At 39.1% G+C, this 20,025-nt stretch overlaps 1 protein-coding gene across 1 annotated transcript; it reads left to right on the top strand.

The window, feature by feature from the left end:
• Positions 1–835: 835 nt before the first annotated feature.
• Positions 836–15,262, top strand: LOC100533306 (Cdc42; the record flags this gene model as incomplete). The annotated part of the gene is given in 5 exon segments (NM_001204604.1): positions 836–878; positions 4,250–4,367; positions 7,549–7,731; positions 12,941–13,138; positions 14,133–15,262. Coding segments are annotated over 4 exon segments (576 nt in total).
• Positions 15,263–20,025: the final 4,763 nt, after the last annotated feature.

Raw genomic sequence — 20,025 nt, forward strand, 5'->3', positions numbered from 1 at the left:
TCCTATTTTCCACGAGACAGAGATTTATAGTAATACATTGTCATGTACATGTATATATAAAATTAATAAGAAAAGTTTTATAGTCTAGCCTCAGTTGTTGTGGGAAAATATGATTAAGTTATGATAAACTGATACAGACTGTTTGTGCAAAGTATATTGATTCACCAAATGAATTTATTATCTTATGATAAGTTGCACTATGATTTTTTTGACCGCAGGTTTCCGGAGCAGGGGGATATCGTAGGCGTTAATTATACATGTAATTATAATGGTGTCTTTTCATGAAATAACCCCAGCCCCTTCCCAATAACAACAATTGTCACCATAAAGGCATGGCCTAAACATAACATTATAATTTTTATCGCGCTTGTTAACCAAAATAAAGATAGTGCTGTGAAGTGTTCTTTTATTGTGGAATGCAAGCCGTGGCGGTCGTCACGGTCAAGGGGACATAATAAGCGGTCTCTTCTGGATGAAGATAATACATGTACTTTTTTCCTTTCCCCAAAGAGGCCATTTTGTCATGTAGCTTACGTTGACTTGTTTGGAAGAATTTAAGAGTGTTGAAAATTGTCTGACAAAACTATGTTAAAAATTAACTAAGTTGAGAGTGAAAAGACGTCCTTTATTCTGATATGGAACATTACTGTAATTGCTTATGTTCAGCTCCCCATTCCGCTCTTTAAAAATGGGACGGTGAAACATAATTGTAGACAACTAATTGGAAGGGCCTTTTTCGCGTGATGCTTGGTCGAACTCAAACCTGCGCAAAGTGCGACTGCGCACAGGTTATAAACCAATCTTTCCTTCCGGCATAGCAGAGGATCTTCAAACTTGCCTGGACTTCGGGATTTTCTCGTTTGATATTGTTATTCATTGTAAGTACACGAATGGGAAGTTGTCATGTTTTATTGGGATCACTTCTTTCGTTTGAATTTCTGCTAAAATTCTCCAGCCTTTTAAGGTTAACCAGAAAAAAATCCACAAGTGACCATGTCAGACCAACCAAAATGGCTGACTTCTATCACGTCTTACATCCAGGATAAAATAATCACTTCCGCACTTGGGCTGTCCTTTTAATTTTACAATTTTTTAAGTTGAATAGCTGGGATGAGTACACTTTTAATCCCCATTATTGTCTTACAAAGTTTCAGTCTGTCAAAACCCGTTTGATGAGCCTGTGAGATAATGAAATGTGACAGTACCTGTGACACCAGAGTCAGAGCAGAGAGACTTTCCAGGCAGGAAGATGGGTGTGCCTTTGACATGACTAAGAACTTCGTTCATGAAATTGATACGATGCTGGGGACCCTAATTGCTTCATTTTTTATGAATAATGAATGGCATCAATTCAATCTTCGTCTTCACATAAGCATCGCATAGTTTGCACGTTGTTCCTACCCTTCTTATCACATCAGGGGGGCTCTTCTAGTTCTGCCCCCTCCAATCTTCATCCTCAAATTCACTTGGCTAATCATTGAATAATACAATTTCAAATGATTATAATGACTTTGATCCTTATCAGTCTGTATGAGCATGAGTTTGTTGAACTTGTCTGACTGTCCTGATCTGAACTATTGGGTTTTTGCTTACAGAGCCCTCACCTTTAATTAGCTAATTTTTGTGGTGTGTGTCTGCTTGAACTGGAAGATCCTGAGCCATGGGCCATATAGCCTTTTTAAGCCCAATGAAATGTTGCTGCTAATCTGTGCTATGTTAGTGTACTAGAATCTAGTTTTTCATTTTTTATGCAATAAAGACAACACTGTGCTGTAGCTTTTTGCTTTTTCAACACTGACCAAACCTGGAGGTGTCATCTGTGACTCAGAAATTGACGTGCAATGACCCACCAGCAACTGGTTACACGAGTTGCTGTTTTGCACTCGACTTTTAGGCTAGTCCATGCCTTGGTGAATATTATCGGTCCCTATTTCAACAACACTAATATAATGCAATGCTTGATGAAAGTTATCCGCAGAATTCCCAGTTTCATCATTGACATTATAAATTGTTCGATCTGCAATTGTGTCATGATGCGATGGAATCAGGTGCTCGTCAATTTTTGGGCATACATGGAGTTATTGTGGTGTATCATCTTTTAAGTCTGTCCATTTGTTTTGCATTTGATGAAAAAAGTATCCATTTATTTTGGATACACGTCGAGTTATTGGCGATTGAAAGTGGTGAGTGTCGCCTAGTTTCAGAGGTAAAATTAGTGAGAAAATGGCCGCCAGGGTAAATAGTTAAATTTTCTTAGGCTGAGAACCATGAAAACTGAAAATTTACGTGTTGTGTGCCTTTGATAAATGTCTCGCAGTAAAATCCCCACAGAAATGTGTTCTTTAATGGGTATGAAAGGTGTTGAGCCAAAATATTCGATAAAAATTCCTGAACCTACTGAAAAATGCCAATTTTTTTCACTTTCATTATTTTGACAAGCGCCTGATTTCATCACGCTGCCTCACATTTATTTGGATTTTTTTGAAGAAGTACTTTGGTGTTTATCAAATGTTATGTGGTGTCACAGTTCCTGTCGTGTTGTGTTTTTATCCTGCCAATATCCAGATCAAAGGAATATATAGAGGGTATCTCATGGATGTGGTTTCTACTTTTGGTGTCCCTAGCCTTGACTAGAAGAGAAATTCCATTATCAAGTGGAAAAGGTGTTGAAATATGCGAATGTTGCTCTTCTTAGATAGTGCATCTATTTATGGGGGAATATAATATAAAGCCCAGAGGTCTCAAGCCTACTTTACTTCATTCAACCCCTGTGTAATGTGTGTACAGTTATGTAACAAACCTACTTGGAATAGAACAGCTACAAAAAATACTTGAGTGCTTTAAAAACTGCTTGGCTTATACAACTGTATCCTGATGTCAAATCTTTATGAGCCTTTGCCAGAACCTGACACCCCTTAACATGTCACAGCTAGAGGTCAAACATTAAAAACAACTTAATTTCAGTTTCAATGCTATGAATATATGATATGTAGTTAATTGGTGTTATTTTCATTATCATGTGTAATTACCTCAGCAAAGTGAATATTTTGTCAGAAGTTAAGATGTTAGATGGTCACTTTGGGCTTCGGGATTCTGACTTGTATAGAGGAAATCTCTACTAGTGATAAAATTTGAAGAACACCGATCTGTTTAAAGTTAAAGTTTGACCGGTATCTCTACTACTTTTTACTCTATTTACGCCAATATCAAGCTTTTAAAAAAGAAAAAGAAAATTGCAATCCTATTTTATGATATTTGATGTAACATGTCATCATAGTGTGCGTGTCAGAAAGCCTGACCAAAACAGTTCTCTTTTCCAGCTTTTTTTTTTTGAAGCACCACTGTTCGCGGACAGCATTGCATACAGAGGTATCTCAAAAGTTGCCAAAATGACTTAGAAGGTCTATATGCAATACTGCATGCGTGTCGTGATAGTGATTTGTATAATGCGCTTTTATATTTTAAGTTGTATACTGACATTATAATAAGCTAATTTATGACATGAGTATGAATCATTTTTAAGATAGAAGAATAAAACAATTAAAAACCTTTTGCTTTTTGTGCTGCTCCTGCAGCATTTATTATATCAACAACGCATATAATCATATTTGTCACAACAGATATAAATATATTTTCTATAAGAGTACAAAACAGTACTGCATCACAGACTGTAAAATGCTGTGGTTCTGGCACAGGCTCATATTATTTTCTGAACTTAGTGGTGGGCAATACATGCTAGCAGCTTGAAAACCACCATCATTATAATGAAAATACTAATGAATGCATGCATATATTTTCAACTTGCTGCTGCAGAACAGGGAATAGGCCTTCAAATTAGTTATAATAAAAGCAAGTGAATTTTTCAGATTAATATTGTGTTTGTAATTTTCAAATAAATTGTGATTCCCATCAGAAAGAGATCACAAAATAAATCCAGTGAGCTTTCTATTATACATTTTTCAAAAGATGAGATTTTCATTTCCCAGTGACTAATTTAGTACCCTGTTGAATTTTTTTGTTCTTGTGTTGATCGGAAAATTAAGTAGCAGAAAGCAATCAAAATGTCTACGGTTTTTCAAATCAACCTGTCCATGGATTATAAATGTCCAGTAAGAACTACCATAATATAATAAAGAGCTTTTTTTGTGATAAAATTTTCTGAAGGGTTGGTAAACGTATGATAAGTGGGAGGTAACTTTTTTGTTGCGTCTATAAAAATCTCATAATTTTTTCTAATTTTTCCATCCAGGTGATCTGGTGCAATGCAAACCATAAAGTGTGTGGTTGTGGGGGATGGGGCAGTCGGAAAAACCTGCCTTCTCATTTCATACACCACAAATAAATTTCCTTCAGAATATGTGCCAACAGTAAGTACTTTGTTTTTTTTTGTTTCTTCTTATTGCTTCAACGTCTGCCAATTGTTTTGAAAAGGGAAAATATGTCATTGATTTTTATGTCTTGTTTGTCAACAATGTGACGGATGATAGTTTGTTTATTTTATTTAGTGTTGGTCTTTCAAGAATATTTTTCTCAAGTTTAGTGCCACGCCTGCATTTTTGGAGGCATCGTCAAATCCATCACAGAGCATGTCCAGACACTATTGTCAGATGTTTGTCCACTGTGCTATGGTGGTTGTGGTTTCAAAGATACATCTGGTTATTAATCATGATTATTCAGATTGTATGTGAATGTCAAAACTTTAACACTGAATTTCACTTTCCTGTAGATTAAATTTGGGGGGGGTAAATTATTGTATTTTGTTCTCATTTTGTAATAGAGAAAAGGTAGAGCTGATGTTATTGTAATCCTTATTCTCCTTTTTGATGTTTCCTTTGTGTTGAGTGATTTTTGCTGTGATTGGTGACAAGGAGACTGTGACTTTGGACCTTTTGGTTTTTTTAATTGATCGTTTTAGCTTCCTTTATCAATCACTTGACACTGATCCATTGAAGTATTGCTTTGATGATAATTTGAAGTCAAGAATTTGAAATTTTAAAAGAACAGAATGTCATAGACCCATAGATTCTAAAGGCCACCAGTCAAACATCAGCAAGTCAATTAAAGTGCTTTGATTCCCACATGGGAAGTTATTTTGTCCCATGTGTCTGCTGTTCCTGTGGGATGGTATATCTCACTCATTCCAAGCTGGCCCTGGCAGTCAGGTTTAAAGTGGGTGGTTGGCGGGTGCTCTGGTGTGGTTTGCTCTTTCTTTTCAATCGAACATCTATCGTCTCTATCTACCCTCTTTCTTTTTTTTTTTGTGTTTGTTACTACTCTCTTGTAACCCCTCTAATCTTCTGCACTTTTATAATGACCTTATTGTGTTGCCGTAAAACTCTTACTAAAACTAAAGTCAGGTTTAAAGCAGTTTGTCTCCTAAATGATATTGATAGCATTTTTATTCACTGATTCAGCCCGCAGCGCTGCTCACAGTGGCTAGCTGTCTCCTGTGTTTTGACGCAGAGCAGCTCAGAGCGACTCTTATTTTATTGCTCCCTTTCTTCACATCACTTTTCGCTCTTCTTTTTTCCTGACCACTTACATTTTAGCCCCTTTTTTCTGTTGTCATTGAATAGTATTTTTTATTCTTAACATTTCTAAATGCCACTCATAGAGTTTTAACAAGTTTAGATATTTCTCTAACTTTTAGAGAGACCACTCGTAAGGTCACAAAGCAGCCCCAAATTATTTGCATCTGGAGTCAAAATTATCTGCGGGCTAAATCAGTTTAAGTTAAAGGGGAGTGAAATGTGAGCAGTCATTTTGAAAGCGAGTAGAGAAAGAAGTAGTGCTGCCATTGTCTCCCAAGCGATATTGATTGCATCTCCAAAAGGGCATGAAATGTAAGCGATTGTTTCGATAAGGAGTAAAGAAGGAAGTGGTGGTGCAGTTTCATAGTGTGGAAATGTGCCAGCCGAATGTTTGTCCCACTTCTAACACATACGTCACCATCGTTGACAAATCCTTTCATGCACTTGTCTCTCAGGGAGGTCAAGAATGTGGGTCAATTGGTCGTGTTTTCTGTGCCTTGAATGTCAGGCAGCCCGAAGTGTGTCATTGATATCAGGTCATTGCTCTTGATTGTTTTGCCTGAAACACACCGTGTGTGTGTCATGGAGGAAATGACAATGACCGTCTTTTGGGGGTGGAAGTCATGTCTTAAAGTTTAAGTGGATTACGTGGACATTCCAGCTCCCACAGGGTAGCTTTCTCTTGCCCAAACCTAGCCCGTGATTAGTCTCTTCGCTGTCGCACGCAGAAGATGGGGGTTATTTGTATGTATTGAGAATCTACGTCTGTCTGCTGGGGTGTTTTGTCCCACTCAGCCTGGATTTGCCCTGATTGGCAGGATTGAAACGGGAAGCTGGCCTCGTAAATAATAATTTAAAAATTTTGTCATTGGGGGCGTAAAATCTATTACCCACATATATGCATACACTTTTTGTAGGGTTTGTCTATGGCTGTTATTTATTCATAATCATGAACTTTACATTAAAAGTCCTTTTCAACCCACCAAGGCGGTGCCACTGACTGTAGTGTCTTCAGGCCATTCCCAAACGGGGGAAATTTCTCGTTCAAGCTCAGTAGAATTGTAAATGGGCTGATTTATCATGTCAGGCTCATAACTGTACCTTATCTACAACAGGGAACTGCTGCTTTTTCTTTCCTAATCCTTACTATACTTACTATCCCCCCCCCCAAGGCAGTGCCACCGACTGTAGTGTCTTTAGGCCATTCCCAAAGGGGGGACATTTCTCATTCAAGTGCAGAAGAAAATGGGCTGATTCATGTCACGCTCATAACTGCCTGATCTACAACAGGGAACTGCTGCTTTCTCTTTCCTGATCCTTACTATTGTCATTTTCCTCTCTTCTTTTGTATGTTTGTCACTCTCTTGTGACCTGCTTTTTCCGGGGTGCCTTGATAGTTGAAGCAGACCTTGTGCTGTTGAAGCTAGAGAGGTGGGCAGAGTGGGTCCGATTCCCTGTAAAGACTTTTCTGTTGACACCCACCCCTTGGCGCTCATATGACCTTATGCAGTTGCGAGTGCCGTAAAACCCTCTACTATAATAAAAATAAATAATTTTTACTGTTGTCATTTTCCTCTACTTCTTTTGTATGTTTGTCACACTCTTGTGACCTGCTATTTCCTGGTGCCTTGATAGTCGAAGCAGACCTTGTGCTGTTGAAGCTAGAGAGGTGAACAGAGTCAGTCTGATTCCCTGTAAAGACTTCTCTGTTGACACCCACCCCTTGGCGCTCATATGACCTTATGCAGTTGCGAGCGCCGTAAAACCCTCTACTAAAAATTTATTTTAAATCCTTTTCAACACCGCCAAAGTGACATGGGTTGCTAAGTGTATGTTAATTTGAACTAACTACTAATTTTTTCCTGATCCTACACATTGAGAGAATTGTTCCCTTTCCTTCTGTTGTTTCTGTTTGTCTGACCTTTTCCCAGCAGTGACCACTGTTGTGCTGATGTGCTTCTCTTTACTCAAACAAACAAACGAATCCAACCATTTGTGTGTGTGTGTGTGTGTGCAGGTGTTTGACAACTATGCGGTGACCGTGATGATCGGGGGAGAGCCCTACACCCTGGGCCTGTTTGATACCGCGGGTCAGGAGGACTACGACAGGCTACGTCCACTCAGCTACCCTCAGACGGACGTCTTCCTCGTCTGCTTCTCCGTGGTCACCCCGTCCTCCTTCGAGAATGTCAGGGAAAAGGTAGGTCCATCCTTCATGTTTAGAGGGGAGGGGGTTGTTTGAGGAAACTCCTTGGTCACCCAAGCTGGGGAACCTCGAGGAATGGTGGATCTTTTGTGATACAAGAAGTTTGTTTCAAAGGTTTTATTTATGTATCTTTTTTTTTTTTTTCCATTCTTGAGACTTTTTTCTTCTTATTTTCATCATCATTCTTCCTGCTTGTCCGTGGGTCGTTGGCGGGTACTTTGGTAGGGTTTGTTCCTTCTTTTCTATCAAACATCTATTGTCCTTATCTCTCTACTTTTGCCTTGTATGTGGTCTGTAGCAACATGTCTCGTCTTTGGCAAAGGTCAAGGATAAATTTGGTTGATCAGGAGTTGTATTTTGTACAATTTGCATTTTGTTTTTTTCAAATTCAGCTTCTTCTGGTTTTTCTCTTCCATTCTGGGGACAGTACGAGGGTGCTTTTATTTGTTCTTTTTCTTTCACATTTTTTTTCATTTCTTATTTCTGTTTTGTTAATTGCTTTTGGCCCCTGTTCATAATAATCATTATTGTGTCAATGTGCTTCTCTTTGTGAGCAATTGCCAATACGTGAGACTCCCTTGAGACTCAGTGGTGCAAAATATTTTTTCTTACTAATTTGACTCCCTTTTCTGTCAGTCACAGATTGACATTTAGTGCTCATATTCCTAGAGTATCAGAGCAAGGAGATGTAGGGTTTTGGAGATATGGGGCTATTGGTTTGGCTTCCACTGTATTTCTTGTATGTAACACTGATGACAAGAACAGATAAGCTGCACGGCAAAATATAGACTTAAAATTCTATTTGTTTAGTAAACAAAGACTTTGTGCATTATGAACTCCATTCATAATGGTAATATGAATGATAAACATTGTAACAATGACGCAGTGCACACAACATGTCATCATTGTTATGTACAAGAAAGGATACACATTAGGCATTATTAATGACAACACAACTCAATAGTGAAAGGCTGTACAAATACAGTTATCAAAACCTCAGCACCAGAAAAACACACGTGTAAAACAATTTTAAAACAAGTAAGAGGCAAAAGCACAAAACCAATAGGGCTGGCTTGTACATAACAGTGATGACAAACATGATTTGTACATAACAATGATGACACAATGTCCTGGAAAAGACAAAGTCATGTCTTCAGAGAGAAATGCGCACTTTAAGAATATAAGAAAAACCAGGAGAGGTTTCTTTTGCTTTGAAACAGATATCAGGTCATATCAAAGACTGTGGACAATCACAATTATGTTGCTTACTATAACAAAACAATACTCGTACTTAACAGTGATGACAAAACATACTGGGAAAAGGTAAAATCATGCGTACAAAGAACAAATTTGCACTATGAGATACGCAGGTCAAAGGCATATTTTTGCTTCTAAATGAATCTTGCATGTATGAAATATATGTTGAAAACTTATTGATATTAGCAATGATGACAAATATTACTTGTACAAAACAATGATGGCACAATGTATTGGAAAAAGACATATCATGCCAACCAAGAACAAATGTGTACTTTTGAGTTAGACAGATAAACAAGGACGTGTTTGTTTATTTGTCACGGCGTACAGACAGCGCTCTTTTAGTTGGATCGGCGATGGATTGACCGGGTCACGGCGGGCCGGTCACCCAGAGGTCACTAACCCGCCCTCCCGCTACCTGCGTCGGTAGCCGGTGAAATTAATTTTTCAACACATGTTTTATCGTCTTACACAAACAAAAAATATACGTGAACACAAGTTTGGTTTTTAGAGAAAGCAACTAAACCTCTTTATTGGTACGAAATAGCAATACCATGGCTGCTCACGTTTTTGAGTTAGATGCTCTTAAAATGTATGTCTATTTATAGTTAGTCAAAACAACAAACACATATTGAATGGCTAATAACTTATAAGCCTAACGATAAATATTTACAAAACTGCCACGTAAGACAGGAAAATGTGTTTAGAAATTGACTCACTCAAAATTTTGTTTCCAGCACGAACATGAAACTTGTCATGAGCATGATAGCCAAAACGCTTCCCTGCATTTATGACTTTTTGTATCCAATGGATTGTGTATCCTCCTGAATAATGATATACTGATGTATCTTCAATATACAGCACCGATTTCTTTTCACAAAATGAACATGTACAGAATAAAACTATAAATTTATACAATTTTTCTTTCTAAACATATCCAGTAGTACGCAATGAGGGGGCTATTTGCAGGAGATGCGACACAAAAAATAAAACGCATTATGTCTATCTGGTTTGAGATCCTCCGTGCTCTGGCTTCCAGTTTTGAGATCGCTTGGTTGCTGCTTTCTGTGTCCTGTTCTCCTAAAAGCCCGAGAGCAAACATGTGTTGTTGTATGTGTGGAATACAGTGTTGCTATGATATGTGTGGCTTTGGGATAACTTTGCGGGGAAATAGCGTCTGAATGCGGACATGTAATTGTCGATTGCTACGGAGATTTCTGGAAGTGAAAATTGTTTGACGGTTTCAGATGTGATATTGCAGTGTGAACATGGCTAAATCTTTCATTGAGAAGATTGAATATTGCTTCCAGTCCACTTGCCTTCTCAATTTTTGCAGTTTCGGGGGAGTATTTTCTTGTTTCTGTATAAATTGTTTGTTAGTTCCTTGCATACATGGGGATGGGGGGAGGTATGCTTGGGGTGTTTTACGATGTTAGCTTGAAATGGATCTTTGTATGCAGCCACCTAAGCGGTACCGACAAAACGGAGAAGGAATTCACATTTATGCTATTGTCAAACGCACACCACATGTTCCTACTGGTGTCAACTGCTTTTTTGCGGCATGAATTGACGTGACGTAACACCCTATCTCCATTTGATAGTTGAAATCGCGGTAAAACACTTGACACAAATGTTAGCGGAATACGACTGTTCATTTTCGTCCCTCACATCAATCCCATAAACCAAGAGAATATCTCCTGCCTTTGTCTTACATAATCGGGGCTTTCTGCACTTTTTTTGTTTGACAGTTAAATTTAAACGCCAACACACACGACAAAGTTCATTCAGAGACTCTATGCCTCTCATATGTGTGACTGACCCATTGCAGTTTAACGATTTTTACTTAGGAACACAATTCACTAACTGATTGCCAGTCACCGCAAAGTGCTGGAAAAACAAAATTCACATCATTAGAAAATATGATTTGATGGCTATCACACCGCGCAAACAGAAATAAAGACCATCGTTCCATTCTCGAATGATTTGTAATTAAATTTGAAGAGATCACATTATTAACGGCGCTTCCGATCACTTAACACTCACAATTTAAAACTTTTATTATTCCCAAACGAATCAATGAAAACTGTTGAAACTTTCACAAGATATCAAGAAGACGTAGACGAAGCGGAATTGGTGAAGAAATAGATTCTAGGGGTAGAGTGAGCATCATTTTACGGCTCATGAAATTAGGGGAAGAAACGCGTTCTGATAAGGACAAGATAGGACAGCACTGTGCACGAGTTGACCCCGGTCAATCCCCGACTTGACGCGTGAAATTGCAGGTCACCTGCCGCTAATTTATGGCCTACCGGGGGGGGGCCCGGACTAACTAAAAGATCGCTGAGACGGAATTTCGGACGCCGTGTTGTTTGGGTAAAGAGAGCACACATGACATAAAAAATGTTTGCTCTTAGGACAGTGTAATTTCTAGTACGTTAGTCTTGTACGGCTGCATGACGACACCCCAAACGTCATCACTAAGCACAAAAGCTTAATCTATAACCACAGAAATGACCCATCTCTCGAAGTCTGTTCACACATCACACTATTGTTCCAGGAATCCAATGTAAACACTGCAATGTCACGAAAATATTCAACAGGGTAGCCTAAAAACACGCAAAGCAGTCCAGTACGTCACATTCAACGTAAGATTCTTGTGCGTGACCGGACGCTGATGGCAATGACTACTTTCGTTTTTCTCTTTCCGCTGTTGCTTCCGCTGTCCTGGGGAAGCGGGTAAGGGAAGTCACTCGAGAAAACAATTATATCCGGGCACTGTTGATTGAAAAAGCGGGGACATCATGGAAACAGATAGAAAAGGATGCTCAGGACAGGCTTCGCTGGAGTAATGCTGTTGATGGCCTGTGCTCCACTGGGAGTTAAAAAGGGCAAGAGAGACTGTTGATGATCCGTTCAAAACAAAAGTGGGTTAAGATTCGGACTTCCGCTACATCGCAAAGTGACGATGATCACGGCGAATGTTAAACAGCCGACCGAAATCGTAGATGTAGGAACCCGATGTTCCTTTCGCGCATCACATCTTTTGAAGTATTTAATAAACGACGAAAAGCAAAAAGATATAACCAGCTATGGTGATTCTACTGAAAAATAATGGGTTTTCTGAAACACCTAGTCCAAGACGACACGACAAACGCACAAGTGATCCGAATTATTCGTTTTTTGCAAACAAATAAACAGATTTTTTGAGCAAGTGAATCTTTCTGGATGACAAATAGCATAGTAAAAAAAAAACCCACTCAAAAATACTAAATTTTGGACCTTCTTGGAAGTTATCATTGGTGTGCTCAAAATGACAGTCCAGGAATCACTAAAAAAAACGAACATTTTTGGCAGAAAATTTACAAACTCAAGATTGTAAAGCTGACACGGGGTCTGAAACTGCTAATGGAGGTTCTACATTCTATATTTGACATGTGTATAAGTTTTGGAGGAATAAATAGTAATGCATCACATTTTATGCACACTAATATAAGATGTATATGTTTTTCCCCACGTTTTGGCAATGGCTCTTATACGAAAAGACAAATCAGCTAACTTTTTTGTACCCTAACAAACATCTAAAAACGACTTGATAAATTTCTCTTATTTCTCAACAATCAAATAAACATGGACATCTCTTTATCGACATCTGTGGTGTAGCAGTTGAATGCTTCGCTGTAGCGCATAGGAGGCCTGAGTTTGATCCTCGTGGGGAGAAATTTTTATCAAGTACCTCGTTCTTTGTTCTGTGATATTGCATCCCTCTCAGCCCCAGTTAGCCCAAACACAAGCCGGCCTTTTAAATTATCTTAAATGTGTTGACCTTATTTTGTTGCAAGTGCCTTAAAATTCTTGCCAAAATTTTTTTTTCATTTGCGTTAAAACACCTGCATTAAAAAAAAAATCAAAATATCTCTTTACTCAAATTGAATGTTTGGGGTTGCAGTGGGTTCCGGAGATCACACATCACTGTCAGCGCACGCCGTTCCTGCTGGTGGGGACACAGATTGATCTGCGCGACGACACGCCCACGGTGGAGAAGCTGGCCAAGAACAAACAGAAGCCCATCACCGCCGACCACGGGGAGCGTCTGGCCCGCGAGCTCAGGGCGGTCAAGTACGTCGAGTGCTCCGCCCTCAACCAGGTCAGTTTTTGTCTTGTCTGTTTTCCTCGTCCTCGTCCTCCTACTCCTCCTACTCTTCTCTCCTCCTCCTTCTTCTTCCCCCTCCTCCTCCTCTGATGTCAATCTGGTCGGTTTTTGTCTTGTCTTTTTTCTTTCTTCTCCTCTTTCCTCTCCTCCTCCACTCTCAACCAGGTTAGTTTTAGTTACTCTGTCTTCTTCCTCCTCCTCTGTGGTCAATCAGGTCAGGTTTTCTGTCTGTCCGTCTTCTTCCTCCTTCACCTCCTGTCTGTCAACCAGGTAAGTTTTGTCTGTCTGCATGTCTTATCTTCTTCTGCTGTCAACCAGGTCAGTTTTTGTCTGTCTTCATCTTTTCCTCCTTCTTCTATTTGTTTTCTTTTTTTTCCTGTTCCTCTTTTTCTTCTACCTGAAAATTCTCCTTTTCCATCTCTTCTTCAAATGCCAGACCTAAACTAGGCATATGGGTGGTTGGCGGGTGCTCTGGTGTTGTTTGCTCCTTCTTTCGTATCAAACATCTTTCATCCTGATCTCTCCTCCAATTTTATGTTTGTTACACTCTTGTAACACCTCTGATCTTCTGCGCTTATATAACCTTATTGTGTTACAAGTGTCGTAAAACTGTTACTAAAGCTTAAAAAACTAGGCACTGATAATCATGGTATGCCGCTCATTTTGATGCTCAGAAGCTCTTAAAAAAAAAACAACCCACCTGTAATATCCTGGTGATTTCTTCATCCGCCATATGTTCAAGTTTTGTAAGCTTGTCATTCCTAGTCTACCACTGCCTCTTTTGCCTTCCTTTTCGAAATTTTTGTGTCTTAAGCACTGCATTACTCTTTCTAATTGTTTTTTTTTACTAATGATCTTTCTATCCTTTTTTTTTTTTCAGCACTGTTTTGATTTCTATCCCTTCTGTGAAATATCTCAACTCAGGAATGATGGATGTTTGTTGCTCTCTTCACTCAAACTTTGTTTTGTTTTGTTTTTGTCCTTCCAGAGAGGTCTGAAGAACGTGTTTGATGAGGCTATCCTGGCAGCGCTAGAACCCCCAGAGCCACCCAAGAAAAAGAAATGTGTGCTCTTGTAAACTCGGCTCATTGTTAGAGAAGTCTTCTACAGCTAATCAGTGCACTTTTAAGATAAGCTATTTTTACCATTATTCAATGTTCTGTCAACATCTAAGACCAAGAAACGGTTTGGAACAAACATGTAAACACGTACAGATGTCGTGTGCGTATATGTGTGTGAGTGAGTTGGTGCGAAATGAAGAAGAGAACCTGTGTGTGTGTGTGTGTCCTTTGGTTTGTATGTGTGCCTGTGAGTCTGCGATGGTTTTTGCTTGTGAGTGTGTCTGCTGCAGGTGTTGGTGATAAAAATGAGTTTGAGTTGAGTGTCGACGTCTTCGAGTTTTCTTCACTTCCTTTGGGGCTGATATTTTACTTTTGCGCTGCTTTGACTGTGAGAACTGGAAGCTAAGAGAAGGTTTTTTTTCTTCTTCTGCAATATTGAAGGAAAACTTTGTGAGCCTTCTTTTTGTACCTTCCCTGTCATTATCGTGAAGTAACTCAAAACAATCAACTGTATGCTCGTAGATGTGCTTTTTCAGATCGAAGCAACTTTTATTGTGGAAGGAAGGAAGCAAAAGGAGAAAAGCAAATGAATTTGAAATTGTCCTTTACGGGGGGGGGGGGGGGGGGGGTCAATTTAAATTTGCTTTTCATTAGTATTCTGAAATTTCCAGCACTTTTAGGCAAAAGTCCGCTGTGCTTTGGGCCACCAGGAGCACTCACCATGGAGTTTGCTAGTGCTGATTGAATATTTATTTTGATGTGAAGAGATGGGGGGCTGGTGTAATGGCTTCCCCTTCCTGCTGTGTTTCTGTCGGCTTTTGTTCCCCAGTCACACACCTGACAGCCTCTCTATGTGCAGGCACTCCTCTTACCACAGCCCGGGTGTGTGTGTATGTATGTGTGTGTATGTTGCTTTCAAGCACAGACCAGACAAGGAGAGCGTATTATTAGAGTGTTGTGTTGGATGTAGAAAGCGAGCTGCTGTCATTTGTGTTGTTTTATATATCTCTGAAAATGGGATGCTCATCAATGTCCCGTTTTGTCTCAGAAAATCGCGACCAGGGAGTTTTGTGATTGTTCACTTGGTACTCTTTCGGATATTTATTTACCTTTTTAAAAAATTTTTTTTTGTTTCAATGATTTTTTTCTGTGAAAGCTCAACAAAATTGTTCATAGGAAAGGAAGGGCTATCACTACTACCCACTGGAATAAAAACTACTACTACTTCTACTGCAAGTTTCTTTTAGAGCACTGTCCTCTGGAATTTAAAAAACAACAGCAAAACTTCTACTGTTTCTTCTGCTTGTTCCTTCTAGTTTAGCGCTCTGTTCCAGGAAAACTTGCGCTGACTCCGAGGTGTGCCTGGTAGTAGACATTGATTCATGCTCATAGTTTTTTTTTCCCCCCAAACATAATATTCATTGATCATTCTTTAGTCTTATTTGGTTTGTTTGTTTAGCGTCATTTGTTTCCATGTTCTAGTCCTTTTGAAATAGCTGTGGTTTCAAGGGAGAGAATAGCTTGTGTACCTTGTTTCGTAGATATATCAAAAACAGTGACAGAACTTTCAGTGAAGTGGCGATAAACAGCCTTATTTTCCAAGTGATATGGGGATGGGGGAGGTGTGGGACGGGTAGTAGGAAAGGTTAAAAAAAAAACCCATCCTGATTGCCCCAGCCCTCCTCCCCCCACCCCTCCCAGAAAAAAAACATTAGGAGCCAGGGGCAACTGATTTTTTGTTTGACCTTATTCAGTAAACATGTACATACATACACATACGCCGCATGTAATTGACCATTAATGTGTGAATATGTGTACAGTTTTATGTGTGAAGTTCCCAAAGCTCTTGAAGATAAGGAGAAAAACAATGGATTGAGAAAAATGTGAAATAATAACATTTTAAAAGTGTATATTTATTGAATGTTTATCACTTTGTGATTTGCATTTTTAGCTTTTTCAGCTGTCTTTTTTTTTTTCTCTTCCTGTTTTGTGTTTTTAATTTTCATTTGGATAATATTTCCTATCATAGTTCAGTTTTTTCTGAGGGATGTTACACAAATTGTTTTTATTTAATTATGTGATAGGCTTGCTTTTTGGGGTGGAAATGGGGGGTGCTGCTTTGAAGAAACCATTGGCATTAGATATATTGATATAGATGCTGAGATGTGGAAATGTCGGTGTGCATCAATGATATATTTGTGCTTTATACAGTGCGCTATCTCATTTCTAAATATAATATGTGCAGCTGACTGGGGATAGTGGTTGGGGGGGAGGGGGTGTCAACACTGTTGTTGGTTTTTTAAAGGGTCTTTTGTTATTCTGTTTTTGCTTTATAAGACATTTGTGGTCTGGCTTTGGGGTTGTTTTGTTTTTTCTTGGGGTGTTGTTTGTTTGTTGGAGGGAGAGGGGGGGGGGTTGTGTTGTTGGTTGGTCTGCAGAAAGTTTTTTTTGTTTCTTTCAATCTGTGTATAGTAGATGATCACTTGTACTTATTCCTCGTGTGTTACACATTCACTTTAGCATTACCTGTACCATACTGCCACCTGTAACATTTGTATTCTATAATCTCCCTCTCTCTCTCTGCTTTGGCTTCATCTCTTTTGTTTTCAAAACTCGTATGTGTGAGGATGAACAGTTTCCCCATTCTCATGAATTAGGGGTGTGTTTTGTTTTTTCAAAAGATTTTGTTTGTTTTTTTGTTGGCAGAAAGTACTTTTGTTGTTTTGTTGGCAGAAAGTACTTTTGTTGTTTTGTTGTGTGAGTATATCCCTGTCTTTGATAGTTTTGCATGGTAGCAGCCATATGCCCATTGACTATTTTACCTACTATTATTATTATATTATTGTGATTCAGAACCCAAGCTAAAGATCATGTTATAGTTGAGAAGTTGTGTGCTGGAGTAGGTAACGGGTGAGTGAAGGGGGAAAGGCCATGATGGTGTATCTATGGTTTTTGAGAGCATCAAAGCCGAGATTAGCAAACCATGGTCGCTGATGTCTTATCAGAGTTATTACTTGGTGATGGTGATGATGATGATGTAAACCCAATGAAGTTGAGTGTGGTCTACCTTTTCCCTCACAGCACAGGCCACTAGCGTCAGTGAGGGGCAGTGTAAATCTGGCAGTTTGCCCAAAGATGGTACATAACAAGATGGTGCACTCAGCCAAAAAAAGTGTCCGCCGGAAGTCCGCTCTTTGCTTCAGATGGCACTGCGATCTGTTTTGAAGCTCTCTTTCGTTTCTCCAGAAGAAGAATAGGAATAGCCCTTGCATGCGCAGATCGACTGCTGTTCATCAGCTGGTCGGGTTCGTTCAGTGCGAAGTTTTACTAAGTTTTAGATTTTTTAAATTCTCGCCTTTCATTCTGAAGTCAAATTAAACGAAGAAAACAGTCACCCCTTCTTCCTGAAGAAGTTTTCTGTCAGCGTAACCATTTTAAAAAGCTTTCTTCCGAAATTTGAATTCTTATTTATTCAAAGACTTGTTAGTTTCACTTTGATTTTTTAAACACAAGAAGGGTAACTCTGTTCGCAAAGGATGCGCATTTGTGAAGAGGGCGCCACCGAATTTTGAGGACACTTTTTTAATTGGCTATCAGAGAGGAGTGGACCCTCTTGTTATGTAGACTCTTTGGTTTGCCTAGGGGAGCTCGGGTGAATGGGTTCTGTGTAAGGCTCACGAGAACAGGGGCTCAAAGTGGTTCAAGATAGGGGAGTATCTATATATTCCAAGAGAAAGAACCGGTCTAATGGTTTGCTTTTACTTCCCTTTTTATTTATTGTGAATTTCCCCCCATCAGTACTTCTTTGATAGATCTGTTAATTCTCTTGTGTCCAAGGCTGAAAACAAACGCTTTCACGTGTTTCGTTTTGACAAATAAATTATAAGTTCTCTTCCTACTTGAAAGCAATGATTATTTTTGGGGGGGGGGTTTTTTGCGTCTTGTGTTTATAAGTGAATTCTTTCATCATCTGAGTGTCTATGAATTTTTATGATTTGAATATTTGAATGCATTAAACTTCAATATGTATTGGAAATTGTCTTGCTGTGTTTTCAGCGGTTAGTGCCAGACACTACTGCGTTGATTAAGAGAGACGGAAGTTCGTCCTGTGGAATCTGTTCAGTGGGTCCTGTAAACGTACTTTATCTACGATTCGGCGACATTTTTTCACTGATAGATTTCTTGTTTTGATCAATGGTTTAAGGGATACTTTTCTCCTTTTGTCCCCATGTGATTATCATCTTTATTTTATTTCTGCTTAGTCTTTGAGTGCAAGAGTCGCTACGTTCCTTGAGTTTCTGGTTTCTGCTCCAGTTCTTTTCTATGCAAGAGATGATGAGAAGTGAGATAAAGTAGAAGGCACTCACTTGATCGACTTTCTCGGCAATTTTTGAATGTATTGGTATTTTTCTTCTTTGATGCCTGCTTCACTTTGTCTTTTTTTTCTCCCAAGTAGTGGCTGTTTCAACCACACATTTTGGCCAGTAGATTGAATGGACACACTCATGGAATGGTTTGGTTGTTTTTGTCCACGGGGACATATGTGACTTGTTCACTGTATAAGAAAAGTGCTTACAACAACATGATCTGGTAGTGTGGATAGTGCAGTGCTGTGAAACACCTGCAGTCGGGGGGGGGGGGGGGGGGGGGAGTTGATAGGTGCGTCATTGACTTACTCCTCCTTCAACCTACTGAGATAGCAGCATACTATACAGTGTGTCTATATGATCCTGAACATGCAGTGTGTCCGTGTGATCCTAATAATTGACAGTCCTGTCAGTAGAGTCTGCTTCTTTTGGTTTTTGCATGTCTTTTTGCACTCTCTCTTTCCTCATAAAAATCAAGAATTCTGTAAGTTTGGTGGTTCTGCTTTCCCTCGGTTTTTGTGGGTTTTTTGCTTTCTTTTTCTGTCTGTCTGCCTTGCTTTATTTCAACACTAAATAACCATTATATTTTAACGCTTTAGGCCTACTTCTTTTTCCCTTTTTCCTCCACACAAAAACAAAAATCGGGGTACTGGTGGGTCATGTATACATTGAGGTGGGCTTTGTGGGACTGCCACAGACGCAGTTTCTTCTTCCTGGGAGTCTTCTCTCTATGCTTCTCTCGTTCACGGTGTCCTCTTTTTTTGTTGAACAACATGCTTTTTTCACTTTATTAGATTTGTAACACAACTCTTCTCTCTCTCCTCCCCCCCCCCCCCCCAACTGGGCTGTACTAATAGATTTGAAGTTGCATTTTGCTGGTCAAAAGTCTGCTTTTTTCTTCCACAAGACATTTTTTCAATCTGTCCTTATTTTACACTCCAAATTTTCTCTTTATTATCTTTCTTTCGCTTTCTGCATGTCGCATTAAAAAGAAGTCAATTCATAAGCTTTTAATAGTGAGTCTGATATTGTATTATGTAACGAAATTTAAATGTGGGTGGTTGGAGGACGCCACTGGTAGGTCCTACTTCTTTAATTTTAATTTCCTCTGTTGCTTTTGTCTGTCTGAGTCTATTTTACTATTTCCCAGTACTGAATGAGACCAAAACTGTGTCAATGTGCTTCTGTTTACTCCAACTCAAAATATAACTGACTAGAATAATAAATAATATAGTAAATTACGAGCTTGATTTGAGTTGAGCTGGAGTCTGACGTCTCAAGAAAAAGATTTCTTGAGAAAGGTCCTCATGCTATAAATTATAAAGAGTAAGAAGGGAGAGACAGAGAGAAAGGAGGTGGTTGTTGCTTTTTCCCTGTGCACATAATTTTCCCAATGTTTCTTCCACTTCCTCCAGCTGATGTGTGTGAAGTGACCAACCCATAAATTGCTCCA

Source organism: Aplysia californica, unplaced genomic scaffold, assembly GCF_000002075.1.
Source record: "Aplysia californica isolate F4 #8 unplaced genomic scaffold, AplCal3.0 scaffold00432, whole genome shotgun sequence".
Classification (NCBI taxonomy): domain Eukaryota; kingdom Metazoa; phylum Mollusca; class Gastropoda; order Aplysiida; family Aplysiidae; genus Aplysia; species Aplysia californica.